The following is a 21336-nucleotide window of genomic DNA, read 5'->3' on the forward strand; positions in this document are numbered from 1 at the left end:
GATCATTTATGTATCTCCTGAGTCATTAATCAAACACGCCAAGCATTTGCTGTTTAACAAAGTAATTTGAAAATGTCACCTTGGCCTCTGGGAAATTGTGCGAGTGTCTGACACAATTTTCTGATATGTTAGAGAATAAATGATTAATCAATTCAATGAATGATTTATAGAAGATGGAATAATCCATAAGTAAGTGTTAACTTTGATCTTAAAATTAACAAATACCAATGAAATGTGTAGCTGGCAGGTTTCACACAGTATCATTACTTATGTATATTTGAATTCCCCCTCCAAATACGTCTTGATTTGGATGATTTAGAATATATATCTTATAGCAATTAGTGAATTTATAGCCCACATTTTTTGCCCTGTGTGCAGCAGTGGAAGAAGTACTGCGATCTTTCAAGTAAAAGTAGCAATACCGACATGTAGAAATGCTCCATTATAAATAAAAGACCTGCATTTGAATTAATTACTTCAGTAAAAGTAATAAGATTAAAAAAGATTCTGTACATAAATACAGAATTAATATATTGATCACATTTATTTATAATTAATATGTATTATATTTGTATTAGTATTTTTTACTTATATTTGTAACTATTAATCAGAATCTGCAAAGTAACTGTCAAATAAATGGAATGGAGAAAAAATTGCCAAATATAAAGTACAGGAGCAGAAAATACAAACACTTGAGTAAAGTAGTAGTAAGGATACAGGTCTTGAGTGACTGTGCTTCGTTACTTTCCACAGCTGCCTATGTACCTGGAACGAAAACGTAATGCAGACAGTGAAGAATGCAGGTCAGCATTTCATGCTCCACACTGCAACCCCTCCCACAGCTCGCACTGCTTTAATTTGGTTTCATTTTGAGCCTCATTGACTGACAATCGTTGTCAAGACTACCTCTGATCTAACTAAAATATTCCCTGCGCTGCTTGCGTCTGAGGCTCTCTGTTACTCTCAAACCTCGGACGCGGGAGAGAGAGAGCATTACAACGGCTGTATCCATGTGTGCCGATGCCATACCTTGTTGTTCTTCACGCTGATTGGTGGTTGAACAATACATTAAGTAGATGTAAATTTACTGCAGTCATGGCCACTTGTAAATTGCGGAGAGTCCAGGCGCTGGTAAACAAGCATAACATTTTAACATACTGAAATAACGTTGGCGCTATCTTAGTGTTTCCAGAGTGAATTTTCATGAACAAGCCGCAAGTACGCATAATATTTTAGCCAATATAACGCAAAGACAGCATATGAAGAAAATGTAAGTCGTGTAACAAGCCTTTAAATTGTAATTCCCGACCGTCCCTAAACGCTTCTGTCGTGCCATGTAACACCAGGTTATAGAAGGCTGTTTAGTCGGCTAGCTTAAGCGGTTGCTAAGTGACGCATTACAAACAACACTGTTAGCACTTAGCTAGCTGCCAACCGTCTCTGGCATCATTTTATTGCATCTTGGTAAAAACAAAATATTAAAGTTAGCGCGCAGGCCAGTGTAGGGTCAGTTGAGCAACTGTAATGGACACGACTCAGTCGTTTATAACACAGTCGTTACTCCCATCCGACTCATTTTCCGTGTTTTGTCATTTCCTTCCCGATGCGCACGGGAGGGAGTGTGCCTCTCGGTGGGCGGTTACACACGCTGCGTGATTCACAAACCTTATTTGTTCCCACTACTTTGAGCGCCATCTTGTTTGTAACTCTCCTATGTAAGTGGTAGAGTTTCTACTGAGGGGGTATCCGATTACCCTTTTTCCAGCTTTTGACTGGGAACCTCTCTCCCTGTCGTGCCCAGGCGCATATTGCATTTGCTTTATCGCCTTTCTCTTGAAAAATTGAGCCACAGTCCTTCCAACTGGACAGAAATGAGCATCGAAACGCTTTTGGAAGCAGCCAAGTTTTTGGAATTGCAAGCCCAGCAACAACAGAAAGCACGTGGTAAGTTTGTATTTTATTAAAAATATAGTTTGTGTGTTTCTAACATTGGTAGCTGTTAAATATCAGTGAAACACGATTCTGAATGACTTATTTTCTCAGTTCAAGACAAACCCTGTGTATGGTTGATTTGTCAGCGCCATTCACGAACTAATTCCAGTATAAAAATCACCGCTTTTGGTGCTTTTAAATAAAAATATGACTACCTGCTGAGGCGAATGTCTTTCGGTCGGTATGTGACATTTTACTTTTACTTTCATATTCGTTTTTATTTTAAAACGCGTTGCAGGATTTTATTAGCTAATGTAGTAACTGCCGCTTTGGTTTATCTAACATTTTGCCTGTGTCGTAACCCTGAATCATAGCTGCCTACAACAGCTAATAAACATACATGGGCTGCTGCAGTATCAGGGGTTACTGCATTGAAACCTGCTGCATAGACAGGGTTGTTAAAGTGGTAGGCTGCTCAGTAGCATCCGTGTAAAGTTCACACATCCTTTCTGTTTCTGCATGTTCTTGTCTGCATATGTGTGGCTGACTGCACGCACTGCTGCGAGACATTTAAAATAAAAAAACAAAACAAAACACGGGGCGATAAAGGGCGGTGGCGCAGGGAATGCCAAGCTCGTTTTACATAATGACCTGACGGGGGATCAAGTGACTCTGGCTTTCAGGCTTCCCCTTCATGCATCTGTGCTCTTCAATCATTACTGCTGCTTCAAAAATATAATGTGTCTGTGATGTTGAAACACCGCTTATCTGCATGTTTCATGTCTGCTTGTCTCGTAAAAGAGAAACAAACAAAAAAAACCCCTAGCTTTCAGACGCTTGCGGGGAGCTTTGAATGTCTGTCGATGACGTGACCAACCAACCACGCCTCCATATGTTAGCAGCAGGTGGGGGGGTGGTCCCGCCCCTTTCACCACGTGCGTGCTGGGCAACCCCTCCCAAAGATTGTGTATGAAGAAGATGAGTCACTACAGCAATCTGGTGAAAACCTCCAACTCTGTAGAAATGAATTGTGAAATGGTCCGTGCCTCAATGGCTAAAACCAAGACATGCAATGTGTTTCACTTCCATACTAACTGTGGTATGAGCTGTATTGGTAGTCTATGACAACATGTTACTGCCAATAAAGACTCACAAGCAGAATCCAAATGTTTTCCCAAAGATTTAGTGCCTTTTTGTTTTCTGTGTTTGTTTCGAGATGTATTCTTCAGTGTGGCACCCACTGAAATATGTAACTTTTACCTTCATATTTGCACAAATACAGATCGTCTTATTAAAAAAAAGAATATAAACAGACATCTTTTTATGTAAGAACATTAATAAAAAGAAAGCTGAGAAATGTTTAATCACTAGAACGTATCCTTCAATCAGCACATGTAGAGCAGAGGTCCCACAACCATAAACTCATTAAGCACTTTTCACACCTGGGCATGTTGTTGTTTGCCAATTGGCCTACTTAGGCATAAGGGACATTTTTAGGGTGTGTTTTCAGCTCCAAGTTGAATAGTAACAACCACATTTCCAGGAAATACAAGCACAAGATTACAATGCTCTTGCATGTAGCTTAGAAGTAAAACTTTAAACACTGCGCTTTAAAACCATGATGATCATGGCATAGCAACAGGTATGACTGTCAGCAGATTTATATTAAAGCTTCATGGGCGAAATTACTTTCATAATCGAAATGAATTGAATGATTGAAATTTGTTCAAAACAGAATGTAATTAACTGCTGTCCCTCAGTGACTAAATAAAGATGTGTGTAGCTTCCTCCCACTGTACAAAACGTAAGCCAAAATATCTTGGATATGGACGCTGCCCTCTTGCACTGGTGATGTATTTCTGTGAAGGCTGTAAAGCAGACCTGTGTGACCTTCCTTTAGCAAATGGACGAATCCAGCAGCTTTGCATATTCTGAAATGTGTAGTTTTCCAACCTTCAGTAGCATTTGTGATGGTTAGAATAGCTCAGAGTGAGAGCTCTTGCTTCTTTCAACTCCTAGCTCCTCCCGCCATGCTGCATTGGGAGAACAGAGTCCCCCCCCTCCTCCCTCTCTGCTACTGTAGAGCAGGTCACTGTGTGGAGAAAAGTAGGCCAGTGTTTCCAGTGTGCTGCTGCAGTTATATAATGTCTGTAGAAAACCCTTTTGTTTTTATGAGTGTGTCTTAGGTTTTCTCTCAGAAAAGACAGTCATCGGCCTGGTGTGTGTCGGCACCACAATACTAAGTTACCGATGTCTCATAACAGGCCATGCAAGATCTTTTGAAAGCTGGTTAGCACCGTACAGAACATCTTGTTCTTTTCTTTCTTGCTTGCTTGTTTTTTTCTTTTTTTTTACTTTGAAGATACATTTTTTCAGTGTAATGTAACATATACACCAGCAACAAGTGACACACTTGACTGTTGAATATGATGCTATTAATTTCTTTTCCAGAGTTATTTAGAGCTGGACATGTTCCTTCCTCTTCCACGTGATTTTTACAGTGGTAGAACATCCTCAGAAAGTTGCATAACTGCCTATAAATATTTTCGTATGAAGAAAAGATATATAGATTATGTATGCCTGTATCTACTTCACATAATATCAAATTTGCTGCTTTGTTTTGTAATTGCTGGGCAAAGCTTCAGTGAAAGGTTTGTTTGTATATGTGTAAAAGCAGGATTATAATGTTCTTTGAACTTTGAGCCCTTAACTGTTGGACAAATACAATGCTGGCAGGTTGTACCGTAGTCTGTGCTTGATTTGCTGTTAACAGTGGAAAATATAAAAGTAGTATCCTTCACATCAAAAAGTTTTCTTGATATTCAAACAACTTTAAAGTTGCCATTGAATAATATTTCTGACAGGTGTTGCTATTGTTTTGTCCACCCCATTTGTAGCTTTACTGTACCTGATAAATTGACAACTGAGTATATAGTCTTATCTATCTGTCTAGTCTCGCTACAGATCTGCAATAATGAGACATTTTCACGATAAAATGATAATACATTGGCACATCATCATGTATCATTTACCTTTATATTTTACATTGAGGAGAAGTGTTTTTGGTTTGATAGTTTTGTGTCTGTTATAATCCCTGACATTGGTTTGTAGTAGACTTGTATCGTAACATAATAAAGTCCACTCTGCCACTGAATCTTTAGTTCTGCAGTAAAGAGATCGGTATAGAGCGCTGCAAGGACCCCGGTCCACCTCATAGTAATGTTAATGACGACTACTTGTATCTGACATTTCTAACACTGAACATCACTGCTGCCATAGCAACTAGACACCCCCTTCCTCCAGCATCCATACATTATTGAGGGGGTGTTTTGAATGTGATTGGATAATACGACAGGGCTGATGCATCTCTTTGATTCCAACTCCTCTTTTATTGCCAAAATGCTGCAATATTTCACCTATTGTCAAGCTTGTCACTTTTTTCTGAAGTGTGTCAAGGCAAGGCCCATTATATGTCACATTTAAAGGTACACACTCAGCCAGCGAACTTTTCTCTAAACTTACACCTCTTTCACAAAGCCACGGGTACAGTTTTTACCCCCCAACATGTTGGATGTGATTTCTTCAGGGATGACTGAAGTCACCAAAAAATTGTTTTTTTTTCATCAACTACTGCTGTTTCAGAAGTGGTCTCAAGCAAAGTTTGATTTTATGTTATTCTTCAAAACATGGAGCATGTTCTCTCCCTGACATATCGTAGCTAACATACTTTCAGATACCTTTTACCGAAGTACTTGCTACACACATGTCTTGGTGGCAAGAGTTCCTTTAAAGACCTTTAAAGCTGCTATACTGCCAAAACAACAAGAACACAATAGAGGATATCGAATGTTTCGTGTTCTTTCTTCTCAGTATGCCGCTGTTTGTTAGGAAACAAGAAAAGGCTGCAGCCAGCAAAGCAAAAATCTGCTGAAAAAAAAACAGGAGATTTGGCAAGTCCTATATCAGAGTGCAGACGACCATACAGCTTTGGTTGCTCCAATACTCTCTGACCAATCAATGGACTTCAGTGTTTGTAGTTCCACCTTTAAGTCCCAGATCAGTGTGCTAGGCACCTTGACAGAGCGGTAATGAAAAAGCGGAATGGAAAGGAATGAGTCTAAGTACCATTCGCAACTTTTGTCAATGCAAAAGCAAAAATAATAGTTCCATTGTGTGACAGACTGAACTGAACCAGACTGCTTGGTAGAAACATGGCTTAACTGAGACTTTGATTTCTCCCAGACTGCCTATACTACATTCTGGTAGTGGTTTTGCTCACTACTTGACCACAGAAAACTGACCATCTGTCAGCGATTGAGCGCTTACTGCTGTTGCTATAAAATGTTTGTCCTTATCTTTTTGGTACAATTTATTTAGCATTTAACTGCTGTCTTGAGAAACAGAAATCTGTTCTGAGCTACTGACAAGAGTTTTTGGTGATGAAGGTCAACATTTTCTGTGTGGATATACCTCCAGCTTTAAATTTTAAACACCTAAATCTTTTAACCTTTTTACTATAATTAGAGTAATTGGGATAAATGTGTCAGGTAGTAGGCCTTGGCTTGTCCGTTTTATGTTGATTACTACGGAGTGGTTTTAAAATTTTGTCAGGTGTCAGTATATATTCAGCATATGCCAGTCTGTCAGGACAGTCGAAACTGAAAATCGATCTGTTTTATTTCCTATCGCATACTATCCCAAATATCTTAATCAAGGTCACGGTTCTGTTAGTGGTTATATCTCTATCATTCAACAAATATGAAGGGCATTCATATTTTGTGGTGTGGTACTGTGATCTGTAGTGCTGGTGTGTATAGGAGGAAACTGTTATTTATTCTGTTAACCTGCCTTGTTTCTTCTGCAGAGGATGAGCTAAAGGAAAAGCAGTGCCTGGACCAGTTGACACAGCAGAAGCACTCTGATGTGAACTATAACTCAACAATCCACATTAACAATGTCTCTAAAGCAGAGGAGCTCCGCACTGAGTGCCACCCAGTGCCCATACCACCCTCCCTACCTCCCCCTCCCATGCCCATTACTGTCATCCCCATCCCAGTGGTCACTCCCAACCCTACAGGCTCACCTACTCTCCCTGTCGCCACGCTCTCACCTCCAGCCGCTCCGCCACCTGCCGCTACTCTGCCACGCTCTCCACAACCCAAACCTGACCACCCGAGCTCCGTGCTGACAGCCAACCACAAGCAGCTGATACAGAACCACCACCATCACCCACAGCTCATCGCTCAAACTAACAGTACTAAACTACAGCAGCAGATACACCAGCAGCTGGTTCAGCGCTACCCTGGTTCCATCGTCTCACCCCCCCAGCAACATGCCTTACTCCCTCAGTCGGGCCCCGTGCCCCAACAGGCTCCTCTACAGAACGGTCCCATCAGCCGGGGGAGTCCTACTGATGACAGCCGCCACCTAGATAACAAGAAGAGGCCTGGAGGGTAAGTCTAAACCTATTAACTTGTTTACATTCTAATTGAAGTAGGGCTGCAGCTGAGTATTGTTTTTAATTGATCAGTATGTACGTTTGTTAAATGTCCTTAATCACTTTTGAGCTGTAGGCTCCTAAAACCCCTCAAAGCGTTTTTTGGAATGACTTAAGTGGAGAAAAACAAGCACCAGTTTGCATTTGTGAAGCTGGTGCATTATTGGTATATCACTGCTAAAACACTATGGTTCTACTTTAAATTGGATATGCACAACAGAATATTACCACTAAACTATCTGCTTGCAACAAAGCAAGAAAACCCTTGTTTGGTCGATTTTGATTATTTTTGTCTCGTTGCCCTTTTGGACACCAAATTCTTACTGTGCTCTCGTTTGTGCTCTTACAGGGCAGGCACAAGAGAGGTGCATAACAAGCTTGAGAAAAACAGGTGGGTTCAACCTGTCTACCGTAGGGAGCTCCTTAAAGAAAGAGAGATCTGAGGCTATTTGTATTGTTACATTGTGTATTTTTTCCCCAGTGGCTTCTGTTCAATAGATTAAAGTTTTCCTCCTGTGTTTCATTTTAATGCTAAGCTTTATCTTTTTTAGTCAAGAACACAAATTTTGTTGTGTATTCTAAAATAAAGCAAAGTGTGGCTCTGCCATTTCTGCCCTCTCACATCTCCCCTCCGTGTCTTGTGTCTGTCAGACGAGCACACTTGAAGGAGTGCTTTGAGACGCTGAAGAAGAACATCCCCAACATAGACGAGAAGAAGACCTCCAATCTGAGTGTGCTAAGAAGTGCACTGAGATACATTCAGGTAAGCTGCTGGTTTCTGAGGTCTGATACAAGTCTTACTGCTGAATATGTGAACTCTGTGAGTGATTTAAAATGTAGTTCAGTATCTGGAGTGGACTACTGCAAGACCATATAGTGTGTTATCAAAAGGTTATATCAGAAACTTCTCATCATAATATGATTAGCTCTGACGTTTTTACTTGGAGGATAAGTAGGTCAATGCTTGCACAACTTGGCCCTCTTTTTTAATTGTTTTATTGTGGCCTGATGCTGGTATAAACTAGAGTTGGGACAGATCCACTCCAATATCTGTATCGCATGTGATACAAACTGTAAAACACTTATTGGATATGGGGCTGATATCACCAATCCATGAACTGATCCAGATTGTCTGTTGATCATATGAATTGTCTATTGTGGTCAGTAGTGTGGGAGGAGAGACATTAGCTGCTTTCAGCGTTGTCAACCTTTTAGATGATATTTATCACAGCAGACAAGATTTCCCAAAGACAGTAGTTAAATGCAGTTAGAGTCAAGAAATGTGAAAGCCCCCTTACTAATGATTAAAACTATAAACCAGCACAAAAATGACACTGACAAAAAGTAGCATTTGCATTGTAGAACATTAAACAGTAAACTTAACAAACTACTCAGTCCAGCATACCTAGTGTATGATGGGAAATGTGGACAGTTGCTAACAATTCACCGCAAGGTATGCACGCCTGTCTTGGAGATGCTGACGTGTCTTTGCTTCTCTAGCTAATAGCCAAGGTTTCTAACAGTATATTGGCAAAGTACTCTGGAGTCTGTGGATTATAACATTTACAGACTGGACATTATTCTGCCATCGTTTCAACACAATGTGGACATTCCCACCGGAAGGGAAAACATTTTAGATTTGTGCTACAAGAAAAAAAAACCCTAACGCATTTCATGTCAGTTCATACCCACAGCTCAACAAAGAAACATTCAAACAGGAACTGAAATGTCTCAAGCCACAATCTGACAGTGCCCAACATTGGTTGGGGGATGCCATCAAGTCCTAGGTTCCCTGACATGCTCTAAATTTGTACTGAGACTTGTGTAACAGGGTCCCTCTCATTGGGGAATATATAAATATCCCCATAAATAATACTATACCAGTCAAAACAATAAAGAAGCATTCAAACTCCAAACTCGGGATTCCGCTCATATACTGAACATGAAAGAGAAATATAAAGCTTTCAGGCTCAGAGACATGGCCGAGCCTATATAGTAGGGTTGTATATCTCCACCACTGAGGCCGATTCGGTATGCATCTCGATGCGCTGACACCGATACGATACAGTTACGATACACTGAAGCTCCCATCGATACAATGCGATACGATTCACTCCTGCTCACGATACGATGCGATTCAAAAATGATTTGATAACGATATGACTTAACTATAAAAGGATGTTTCGATATGATGTGATCATTCAATACAGTTAGTTGCAATATGAGAGAGTAATAGTAACATCAGGTTTTTTACCTCAATAGCACAATTCTGCTTTACTCTCTGTATCGATTTGAGGGATGTATTTAATATTTGTTTTTTTATGGAGTAACCAATAAATCATATTTTTTAAAAGACATATTTCAGTAGACAGAACATTCAATTGTATTTATAATTAACACTCCTAACTCCCAATTATGTTCTCTGTCTCTATAATTATACAAAATGTATAAAACTTCACAGTTAAACAGTTTCAGAAAGCACAGTATTCACCATGTGAATAGTGCAAATAACATGACCAGCAACACATACTACTGTCTGCCAGAATGATGTGCTTGTTTCAGTAAGTTGACTGATTTCTTACAAAGAATGAAAATCAAATAACAATGTTTTACAGAATCAAGTGTAGAAAAAAATAAAACTATAACTGGCAGCCAGTAACAGCTGCTGTAAACAATACTCTCACCAAGGGGCTCAAATAGAGGTATTTCTTTCCAAAGTGTCCATAGTGCTCCTGTGTATTAGGAGGAAAACCTATTGGTGTAATTTCTATAAGAAATTGAACATGTAAATAAATAACATTTCCTAACAAGTCTTTCTTAACTGCTCACAATGTAAGCAAAAAACATCAACTACTGGCAATCAAACAATGCCATTTACTGCAAACACCTCACTGATTTACCTCATATGGCTTAGTTTCAGGTTTTTCTTTAGAAATATTAACTGGTCTACATGTTCTGGGAATAGCAAACTGCGTTGAGCAGCCACTATTTTTTTTTATTCTGCTTGTATTTATCTTGTGTTATTTGTGTTTTACCCGCTCTGTGAAGTGTCACTGAGTGTTCTGAAAGGCGCCTCCAAATAAAATGTTTTATTATTATTATTATTACTATGTCACCAGCGGTACTGAACACTCGTTCAGAGGGAACGCTTGTTGCGTCGTGCTGCCGACTTACTTGATAGCCGCACGGCATTGTTTGCAAATTGCGTGCGTCTTGTCTAGCTGACCCCCTCGCTCAAAAAACCCAAAATATTGCCACACGTTTGATTAACGTGTCTTTTTTGGTGCATTAAATATCTCATCGCGGCTATCGTCTTTCTCGTTTGCGTCGTTTGTCTGTTGTGTACAACACCTGTTTGCGTCACTGCCTGGGGACGCGATGGTGCATTCAGGTTGCCTTGAAAACACTAGAACATGAAATAGTCGATTTAACAATGGGATTTGCCGGTGTAGATAGGCTAGAAGAGATGCACCGCGAATTCGCCCGTAAATTATATCCGATGCACGTTCATTCTACCGGTGCAGTCGCATCGCAAACGTTTATATCGGACCACCGATATGAATCGGTGAATCTCCACATCCCTACTATATAGACTTCTAACAAAACAACTACACTATACTATGCCAGACCTTAAACACTTGTTTTTAATTTTTTGTATCTGTGGTTTAATAAAATATTCTAGCAACTAGCGATTATCAGCGTATAAGATTCAGCCAGTGTACTGCATTTCTCAGATGTTTGTGAATTTGGTTATGACTTGTTTGTACAAGTTTCGTGACACTCGTGATAACTACTGAACAATGGATGCTCCATTCTTTTGAAGCCATGTGAGCCGTAGTGTCGGGTACAAGAGGAGGGGCATTTGTTGTTTAAAAAAAGCGGACAAACAAAGAAAGCCTAATCACGTATGAGGGTGTGCCACGGTTGCTTTTTACCTTATGTAGCCCTGCTTTGCTCAAAACCATTCCTCTTTGTAGGAAAAAGTGCAGTGATGTTTTTTAAGGGCTAAAATTGATTTTTAAGGACACAAAGTACAAGATAAGAGGATGTTGGATTCACTTATCATCATCCGTCCCGGATAAACATTTATTACCAGTAGTCAGACTAAAGAAGTTTGAGACTTATTGAAAACCTCTCTTCTGTTGAAGTGACTCTGTCTTTAATATTTGGAATGTGTGCAATGCCCACAAGTGACTCACCATGTGTTTGAATCAGGCACTCCCTGTGAGAGTATCCTGGTTGTAAACAGCTGGTGCAAAAGTCCACCACTGGCCTAGTTTAACTCTTTCAGGCTATGACTGTGCTGCCGAGCATGTCATAGTGTTCACTGTGGGTCATTTTTCTCCTATAGATAGATACTGTAGGCTGGCAGTTTTAAATCTGAGAGTTCACCTATGGGCATCAGGTGTTGCAATTTAAGAATAGCTGTCATATTTGTGCTGTAATTATTATAATTACTTGATCCAGGTGCACAGGGCACCCAGTGGTCTTGTGGTAGCTTTATTGTATTTACATTTGCTTTGTTATGACTGGGATTTGATGTTTGGCCTATATGATAATTAGATACTTATTTTATTTTGTTAGGTACTCATTTGGTTATGGTAAGCAGTAATATTTGGTGTGACAGCTGATAACACCGCTTGCTTGTGAGCTTTTAAGGCTTCTATGAAAGAACCAACCCTGTAGTTGTTCATATCCCTTATTGCAAGATAACTGTGGTGTGGGTTTACTAATGTACATCTTGTAGAAGACTGCTGCTGATTTGATGCTCTGAGTAGCAGCAGTTTGGTTATTCCACTCTGTGCATGGATACTGAGGGAAACTAGGACAGCGTGGGTGCAGAGCTCGTCACCCAGTCTCCCTCCCTCTGCCCCCTCCTCTGTGTGATTAAGCAACACGCTGTTCGGTGTGTTGCGTTCGACTGGCAGACTGACCTGCCTTCCTTTTACTCCTATCAGCGGCTGAGCTGGACGGGAGAGGTGTTTAAAGTAAATACACAGAGGAGAGACATCGCAACCGTCACACTTTTCATAGACATATCTTATTAAGATATTTTTTGACAAGCTCATGAACCGTGTCATCAGAGCGGGACAACTTTGCATTAATTTGAAAAGTAAATTCTTAGAAGTGACCGGTTAACACTTTTTTCACACACACACACAACCTGGTGCCGTAACAGGTGATCTGTTGTAGGTCAGAACAGTTGACTCGTGTCTCTTTGTTACAAGGTGGTGAGAGGGACGGAATAAAAGAAGGGAACTTAAGGTGATGGGAAGCCAGAAAAACAACCAAAAAAAAAAAAACACGTGCACACACTGTCATCTTCAAATGGGTGGTGCAGACGCATGTCCTGCCTGCTTATATCGCTCTCCCTGAAAAGTCCCTCCTCCCTCCCTCCCCACCCTTGTCCTTGCCCTCCTCTGGGCAGCAGCCTGCACACAAAAACACTGAGCTCTGGAAAGGTTCAAATAAGAGGCTTTAGGCTGGGCATCACATTTTGTTTGATTTATCTCTGAACCTGAAAATGAGTGCAGTTAACGTTGTAACTCCTGTGGCAGGATTTTATCAGTTTTTCACAGAAAGTCACTGGCTTGCCCAATAGCAACTTGGGTCACGTTCCACTTCCTTGTTTCTGTTAAAGTGCAAATGACTCTGCAAATACAACAGGAACCTTCGTGCAAATAGTTCATTTTTCTTCTTTGATTGTGTCAGTGTTTTTACATTAATGACGGAGCTATACATGGGCTTCGAGTTTACTTTAAATGTGCTGTATCTTGTTCCTGAAGGCTTTCCCCTGAGTCTGTAGTGGCGCTGCTAAAGCCGAGGCTGTAAAATAAGCCCTGATGCGTTAGAGCTCCTCCTCTCAACTCCCCCTCCCTCCATCCTGCTTCTCTGAGCTTTTAAGGCCACATGAGCAGCAAGCACATGGCTAGCCTGAGCCGCGTGACGTCAGCCCCCCGTGCTGGGCCCCCGCCCAGCACTGCAACAGGCAGGACTCGCTGTACCACCAGGCTTAGCTACCAGCAGCAGGGAGGGAACATGGAGCGGTAAACACAAGGCTCGGTTTACTCCACTCGCGCTTAATTTCCTCCTCAAAGCTGACTGAACCTGTTTCTCTCCACTTGAGCCCGAATGCCAGTCTGAAACGTGTTGTGCCATCTGGTGGGGAAAATCTAGAGAGTATAGAGGTGGAGGAAGGTGGATCTCTGTTGTTGTATTTTTAGCATTCAAAGTAAATGACATTGCATTGTGCACATAATGGCATATCAAGCCTTGCCTGAAAACAAAATTGCACTGATTGCTTTGACATTTTCTTATTCATTCAGCCTTGAACATTAAAGATAATCAGCCTGTCTCGGCAGTCGAGGTCACTGCTCTTTAATATTTCAAGGTTTTTTAAGGGTTCAGCTTAGTCTGTGTGAAAGTCTCAATGATAGCAGGTATTTTCTTTTTAGATTTTAAGTCAAAATGAGTCAAAACTCATCAACTGTTACATGTGCTGTGGTACATACTGTAAGTTTATAATGTCTTTCTGCAGGAAAATGATTTTTCTGGAGAAAAAAAGGAAAAAATCTTAATCAGAAGGGTTGTTTTTGCATGAAAAGAACTGTGGCTGTGTTGTTGTAGTCACAACATGCAGTCAGTGCAGTGCACGTACTGGGGCATGATCTGGACTGTCAATCAGTCCTAAGATGTGATGAGGTAAACAGGTCAGGTATGACCAGCACAAGCTTGCACACGAGGAATGGTGCAAAAGTAGGGAGTTATTTCCACAGACAAGTCTTTTATTGTTTGAAGTCAGGCACCACATGGAGTTCTCTGTTCCAGCTTGAAGGCACAGTAAGACAAGGGTTTATGGTTACCACACTGTCACAAGACCTCTATGCAGAAGCGTGATCAGTCAGCCAGGCCGAGCAGCATGTCTGCAACGTGGCCTCCAGTGCTCCTGGCCCTTTAAGAAAACCCAGCCTTGTGCCGTCTGCTGCAAAAGTGAGTCAGTGAGTACAGCTTGTATTGCTCTCTTTCAACCCCCCGCTATCTGCCGCCCTCCCTCTCCCATTCTCTGTGGGGCCATGTGCTTGGCACTCGCATTGCCTGTGACAACGCTTGAGCACTGTTTACCTTCCACACATACACATACATAATGCAGCCTATCCCTGTACCGAGCTAGATTTTCACATACAAACAATGTCAAGGTGGGGCCTCGTCCCTCTGGGAGGAGGAGGTCTGGAGGCCCAAGAGGTGCGGCCATGTGCGAGGAATCAAAAAGGTACTTGGCACCTTGAGTCCAGCCAACCTGGTGACATTATTAACAGGGTGGTGAAGTCATGTGGATCCATCTGTGACAGACTCTCCTATCAGGTTTACATAGTTAATCTCAGGCTAGCTGTTTCTGCAGAGACAAGCGCAGTGTTTGCTCTGTCCACCATCAGCTCTGCAACAGAGAGTTCAGTGGGTCTCCGTGTTTGTGGAGCGTTTTCTCTCTCCATGAGTCATAGTTTGTGGCATGCACAGTTGTGGCGCCACTCACGTAAGGCTGCCTGCTAATACATGAGTGTAAAAGGGAGGCAGCCATCCCTTTTCAGTCCACGTGTCACATATTTTGTACACTCTTTAATTTAACCATTTCATTCTGCCACACTGACAATCCTTTTGCAATAAGCGCTAAGTATTTGTGCCAGAAAATCGATTCTAAGTGCATGTGAATAATCGTGTTCATAATTACATCCAGGCTGAGTTTTAGAAGAAACACTCTGAAGGAAAACTAAAAAGCACCTTTGGCACATGATGGTGTGTGTGGTCTTTTAGGTCACTGACGAAACCTTAAGGAGGGTTTCAGCTGTTTCCATGACAACCAAAGATGGGGGCATTTCAGTACATCGTGTGTTGAGGCCGAGGATATTGTTAACGTTTTCGTACTGAACAGCTGTTTAACAGAGATCAACAGCTCTTCTGGCTGATAGAGAGTGGCTGTCGATGGCTGGTCACGAGTTACACATCTGTGTCCAGATTTTCATGAGTACATGTGAGGGAACATGTTATTCGTATTCAGTGGAGTATATGATTAGCCCTACTCTCCGTGCTTCATAAGACCATTAAAATACAATGACTTCTTTGGATAACAGTGTTTCTGACTGAGAAATGGTGCAGTGCTGGAATTCTTTTGGTTTTCCAGAAGCACTCAACCACTGTCACAAGTAACAAGACGTATAGCAGGCAGCAGCGTGTCCTCCTCGTTTGTCTTTACCAGTACTGAGTGAAGGCCATTGTAATTCTACTGCATACTGATAAATCCACCAGGCTAATATTAGCTTGTTGCAGATTCAGTACACTGGTACTGATGTAACTATTAGTAGTGTCCTATTATTTGAAGTAGCATTCTTCACCTTCCTTAGAAACCAGAATAAATGGCTTGTTTATGTGGATTTAATTGGTCTTAATTGTGTTCTTGTTGCATCTTCCCTCTGCCAAACCAATACGTGAAGAGGACTTCCTCTGTGTTTGTGTATGTTTGTGAGTGACTGAAAACACCCCCAGTGGGATGCAGTCCAAGCACAGACCGGTTGACCCGTGCATTTCTAATCCTGGATAAGGACTAGAGACAGGTGCTGAAGGCCCGCCTTTTGTCCCCCTTTGCTATTTATATACACGTGTATATATATTGTACTGTAGATGCACATGCACAGACCACACTGATACTGATACAGCCTCTCTACAGCTACAGTAAGATTCACACAACACCAGTCTTACATACAGATGCACTTGTCTCAGTACCACACTCTCACACATGTATCGCACATGTACACTAACACACACAGATATCTCTCACATACAAATACAGGGTGGCATGACTAACAGGAAGTCCACCCTTAGGGGAAATGGCTTTATGATCCTGAGTCATGAGGTTGCTGGATACAGATTTCACACGTTGTCATTTCCCTGAGCCTCTGCCACCGAGGCCAGAGTCTGAGTCGGATAGTTTGACCAAGCTGAACTCGACATGCAGTAAATTATATAAAGTGTTTGATGTCAAAGCACTAATCCCCAGCAGCATCACTTGTTGCCTTGGCCAGGGAATAAGTTCTTGATATTGTTTGACATTTCGTCATTATTCGAACACAGTGTGTTGCCAGTTGTTTTTGATTTCATCCATTCTTGAACTTCTTCCTCGTGGTGCTGTGTACAGGGACTCAGTTTGTTTGGTTTTTTCCTTGTGTCAGCTGACAGGTTAGGGGAAATTGGGTCACAGAAAGCCACTGCCTGGAAGCACCTCCTACTTTCCATACTTGTCGCCTCCACCTCCTCCTTCCCTCCTGCTTCTGTGGCTCTGTTATTTTGCTCCCTGCACACAGGCTCTGGTTGCAGGTTTATTTTTAAATCATTATTTGGTGACCCATTCCTTATTAATCGGCTTCAAAGACAGCATGCACATTAATGCAAGCTTTCTTATTGCAATTTATTGGAGTGAGGTGTTTTTGTTTTTGAGCATTTTTCTTCAGGGGTTAGACACACTCCAGGAATCCACTGGTTGTTGGTGGAGGCTTAACTGACATGACTAATATATACATTAATTAGACAGTCTCCCTCTTCTGTTAGTGGCTGACTGAAGCTTAATGTTTAGAATTACTTGCTGTGTGAGGATGACGATGGTAATAAGGCCTGGATCACAAATCTGTTTTACTGTCCTCATGGTGACAGAAGATCCATTTGATTAAAGGAAAAAAACAGAGTTGAGAAAAATGTAAATAAAGCAGAATCTGGACATAATTTAAATTGATTAGAAAACAGCAGAACGTGCCTCTGGTTTTGAACAGGCGAGCTACTGCTCACCTGAGAAGTGACCTATTGCGCTACTTTTGCCTCCCATGTGTCCCCGGCGTTATGCCTCTAATCCCTATTGAGGTGAACATAAATCAGTATATCGTAGTCTAATTCAAAACCACCAATTGAGACTTTAGTCATTTGTATGGAGTTGAATCAACACTTCTCTGACACAGTGTCAACAAAAGCAAAGCTTCACAAATACAGGATTAATTGTGGGGTTGTTGCGTTGGATTATTGCATCACGCTGTACTTCTGAACCTAATAAACTGGTAACAAGGTGTTCATTCACTGGCGGCAGCTCACACGATCATGGATTCACTCAGTTCCACAATTTTAGAGTTTTACCAACTTCTGTGCTCTCCTCTCAGACGCTGAAGCGGAAAGAGAAGGAGTACGAGCACGACATGGAGCGACTGGCCAGAGAGAAGATAGCCACGCAGCAGCGATTAGCAGAGCTCAAGAATGACCTGAGCCAGTGGATGGATGTGATTGAGATCGACCGCGTCCTCCGGCAGACAGTACAGCCAGAGGAGGACCAGGCCTCGACCTCCACTGCCTCAGGTAGGCTGACGGTCAGGGTGGGATGACTGGAGGCCTACAGGGCCTACAGAGTTCCTTCCTGCAAAATGACAACTATTGCACCAAACCACCTTATTTAAATCTAAATGTTAGTAAATACAGCAAATCACATCTGATCTAATGACAGTTTATTCTCTCGTGTGTTGCCGTTGCAGAGGGTGAAGACATCATGGATGATGACCTAGAAGATGATACTGCGCCGAGAGCACAGACTGCCTTACCCACCGTGCCTCAAACCATGAAATCTGAGCTGCACAAGACTGCTACACCCACTCAGACACCAACCCTGACACCTACCACCACCACCACCACCACTACCTCCTTCATCACCCAGCACGTCTCCATCCAGCACAAAGCCCCTCTCCACCAGCCTCAGCTCCAGCCACTGCCAGTGACTCCTCCACAGCCAGTGTCCAAGCCTGCAGCCCCACTTACACTCACAGCCACAACATCCACCACTCCCACCACCCCCAGTCAACCCCTGATCCCCACCCAGACACAGATGGTGACCATGCCCAGTCTACACCCCACAGTTATTGCCCATGCTTCAGTATCGCACCCCTCTGTCATCCAAGCAGTCAACCATGTCATCCAGGGAGGGGGTCCCAAACATATTGCCCACCTGGCTCCCTCCACCACCACCAGCTCTGTCCAGTTAGCCCCTGGCCACCAACCCATCAGCCACATCACCGTACACCCTGTGGCTCACCTGAGCCAGCACCTACCGGGCCTCTATCCCCAGCCGGTGGCTGTCACACAGCCAACTGTTGTCGGTCACATCACCCACACCATAAACCACGCCCACCCTCAGATGAACGGCACTGCACCTAGCCAACCAGCCGCCGCCATTGTTGGCAAGCAGACAGCAGTGAGCACCCAAATGGTGGCCCACCACCCGCAGCTGGTGGGTCAGACAGTGCTCAACCCTGTGACAATGGTGACCATGCCCTCCTTCCCCATCAGCACTCTGAAGCTGGCCTGAACACTGCCAACAGAACCAGCAGGCCGGAAGACAGAGACGCCCCTCGCCAGGGGACAACCTCAGACCAGGCCATCGACGAGGCCGCAGTGAGGACAGGAGAGCTCCTGGACACCTCGATGATCCACAGAGTTTCACTATCATTCACACGCATTGCAGCTGATATAAATCCAGGAACATTCCTAAGACAAAACGCAAACCTCTTTCAGTACTAGACTACCCGTGTCCTGAAATCTTGATCCTGAATTTAGGATGTGCCAGGGTGCATGTGGTTGATAGTCATCATGTTGAGTGTATGTGGCAGTATATAGTGGACAGATGAGTCATTTTAGATTCTCACTCTCATTGTTGCAGATAATGGAGCAGTAATCATTGTCACATGAGCTTTATGGCTTCATAATGGGAAATGTTGCGCTGCCAGCACAGCGTCCATGACAGCACCCTGTTACAGTGTTCATGTAGGTTCTGGCTGGTAGTTAGACTCCTTGAGATCATTGTGACTGCTGTGGATTAATCAGTAGTAGATCATTGAGTGAGGGGCTGCATTGAGTTTTGAGGGCTCAACCCGCCATAACCACCAGCACATTGGGAATGTGATTTGGAGGAGCTCCTCCTCTCCAGCAGAGGCACATGCTGCAGGGCTGGAGCGCAATCATGGACTGAACTACAGCTCCTGAACTGGAGCTGCAGTCTGCAGTGATAGTGCATACAGCAATAGCCCCCCCTGCTGGCAGACTATGTTCAGTGTAACACTGCTGCTATCCCTGCCACAGTGAACAAAGTGTAATGCTGACGGAGGTCATTCAGACAACGGCCACATAAATTGGAGAAAATACATAGATTTGACAGGATTTGGTTTTTAGTGTTGAAAATATATGACTCTCAATTTGTTACTTATCGCTAGTATTTGTCCTTCAACCACACTGGCAAGTGTACACTGAGAACAAGTACATGTTAGTGTTTTATGATCATGTTATGTTTTTGTCACAGCTGCTACTATATTTTAAAGTATTTTTGCCGAATAGGATCACTTGTACATCCACGTGCCCCCTAAATGTAAGCATCACGACAGACAGTGGTGTCTTTAAATGCTAAACATGTAGCATCTGACTAAATGTCAGTCAGATGCTACACCGTCATGGAGTTGACTGTCCAGAGATTTTGAATGTGAATACATAAAAGGCCCATGAAATATAGAATTAGATGAATAAAGTGTGTTTCTATGCTGTCTTGCAAGGCAAGTGGTAGCACGATGTGTGTTTGCATGCTGTGAATGCATTCATGCCTGTTAATTTAGTGATTGTGTTTGAAAGCGAGGACCCACAACAGTGCTGCCATCCTCGACAAGTTGCAGTACGGATTTAAGATTTTTGACACAGAATTGAAGCTCTGTCACACATAATTTTGGGTTGGGATCACTATGAAGTGATTTCAGCAGCTGACTTAAATCCAATTGATATGTGTTTTATCAAGACTGTCCTTCTCCAAAGCTAGCACTGTGAATATTTCTATTCGTCTCAATGAGCAGCAAACCTGCGGTTCTGCATAGCATTTGCTAAAACAGCAACATGCTATGCTCTCCTAATTTAATCTGAATGTACTGGCCTGTGAAAGCCTATGGAGTAGCGCACTTATCAGAATCTAAGCCCTTTTTTTTTTAAGAAAATGCAATTACTTTATTAAAGTATCATATGTATGTAAAGTGTAAACATTTAACTTTGTATTTTAAGATTTAATGTTGCTTGTTTTATGTGGAGAATAACTTCTTCTGTTCAGTGTAAATTTGATTATATAGTTTGTTTGTTTTTTCTGGGACCATGTACAGTGCTGTATATCAGGGGGTGATGACTACACAGACCTCTTCCCATGTTCATATCACATTCAGCCACTTTGGAAAGTATTCACCCCTTAATGTTTTTGTACTTTGTTCTGATACAGTATGGTAACAACAAGGGCCCTTTTTTGAGAACTCCTGAAGTGCAAAGATGAACAAACCATTTCTTCACCTTCAGATTATATGCAAATGATCCAGATCAAATGCATTTCGAATTCATACTGTACCAAAACAAATTGTGTGAAAAATTACTGGGATTCAGATACTTGAAGAAGCAACAATATACTTGTGTGTTTTCCCTATGGAGAAAGTTTAAGTTGTATATAGCCTGTAAATGTTGGGCTGCATTTAGATCTAACTGTATTATGTAAAAACCTGGGGAAAATATGTAAAATTTAAAATTTATAAAAAAAAAGATACTTAATAAATTGTATTATGTTTACAAATGTCTGAAGCCACTTTTTTGTTGCTTTAAACCAAATGGTATTTGTTTGATTTCCCATTTGATAAAAATGTGACATCTTCAGGTGTCTTGTCTTGTCTGACCAAAAGTCCAAAACCCAAAGGTACTGATTGAAGAATTACATAAAAGGGACAATAACAGAAAATCATCACATGGGGGACAAACTGACGACAGAAGAAATCGACTTAGAATGACTTAAAATAATTAAGTTATAACCAATAGACTAA

General features: G+C 42.0%; 1 protein-coding gene across 2 annotated transcripts; it reads left to right on the plus strand.

The window, feature by feature from the left end:
• Nucleotides 1-1707: 1707 nt before the first annotated feature.
• On the plus strand, nt 1708-21079 carry mnta (MAX network transcriptional repressor a). 2 transcript variants are annotated; one of them, XM_041941412.1, is made up of 6 exons: nt 1708-1944; nt 6797-7385; nt 7779-7820; nt 8081-8192; nt 17623-17815; nt 17989-21079. In XM_041941412.1, exons 1-6 carry the CDS (start codon nt 1872-1874, stop codon nt 18813-18815), a joined length of 1836 nt encoding a protein of 611 aa, XP_041797346.1. In that variant the 5' UTR covers nt 1708-1871; the 3' UTR covers nt 18816-21079. The 2 variants fall into 2 exon arrangements, with proteins under 2 accessions (XP_041797346.1, XP_041797347.1); XM_041941413.1 differs by lacking the exon at nt 7779-7820.
• The last annotated feature ends 257 nt before the right edge of the window (nt 21080-21336 follow it).

Source organism: Chelmon rostratus, chromosome 7 (assembly GCF_017976325.1).
Source record: "Chelmon rostratus isolate fCheRos1 chromosome 7, fCheRos1.pri, whole genome shotgun sequence".
Taxonomy (NCBI): domain Eukaryota; kingdom Metazoa; phylum Chordata; class Actinopteri; order Chaetodontiformes; family Chaetodontidae; genus Chelmon; species Chelmon rostratus.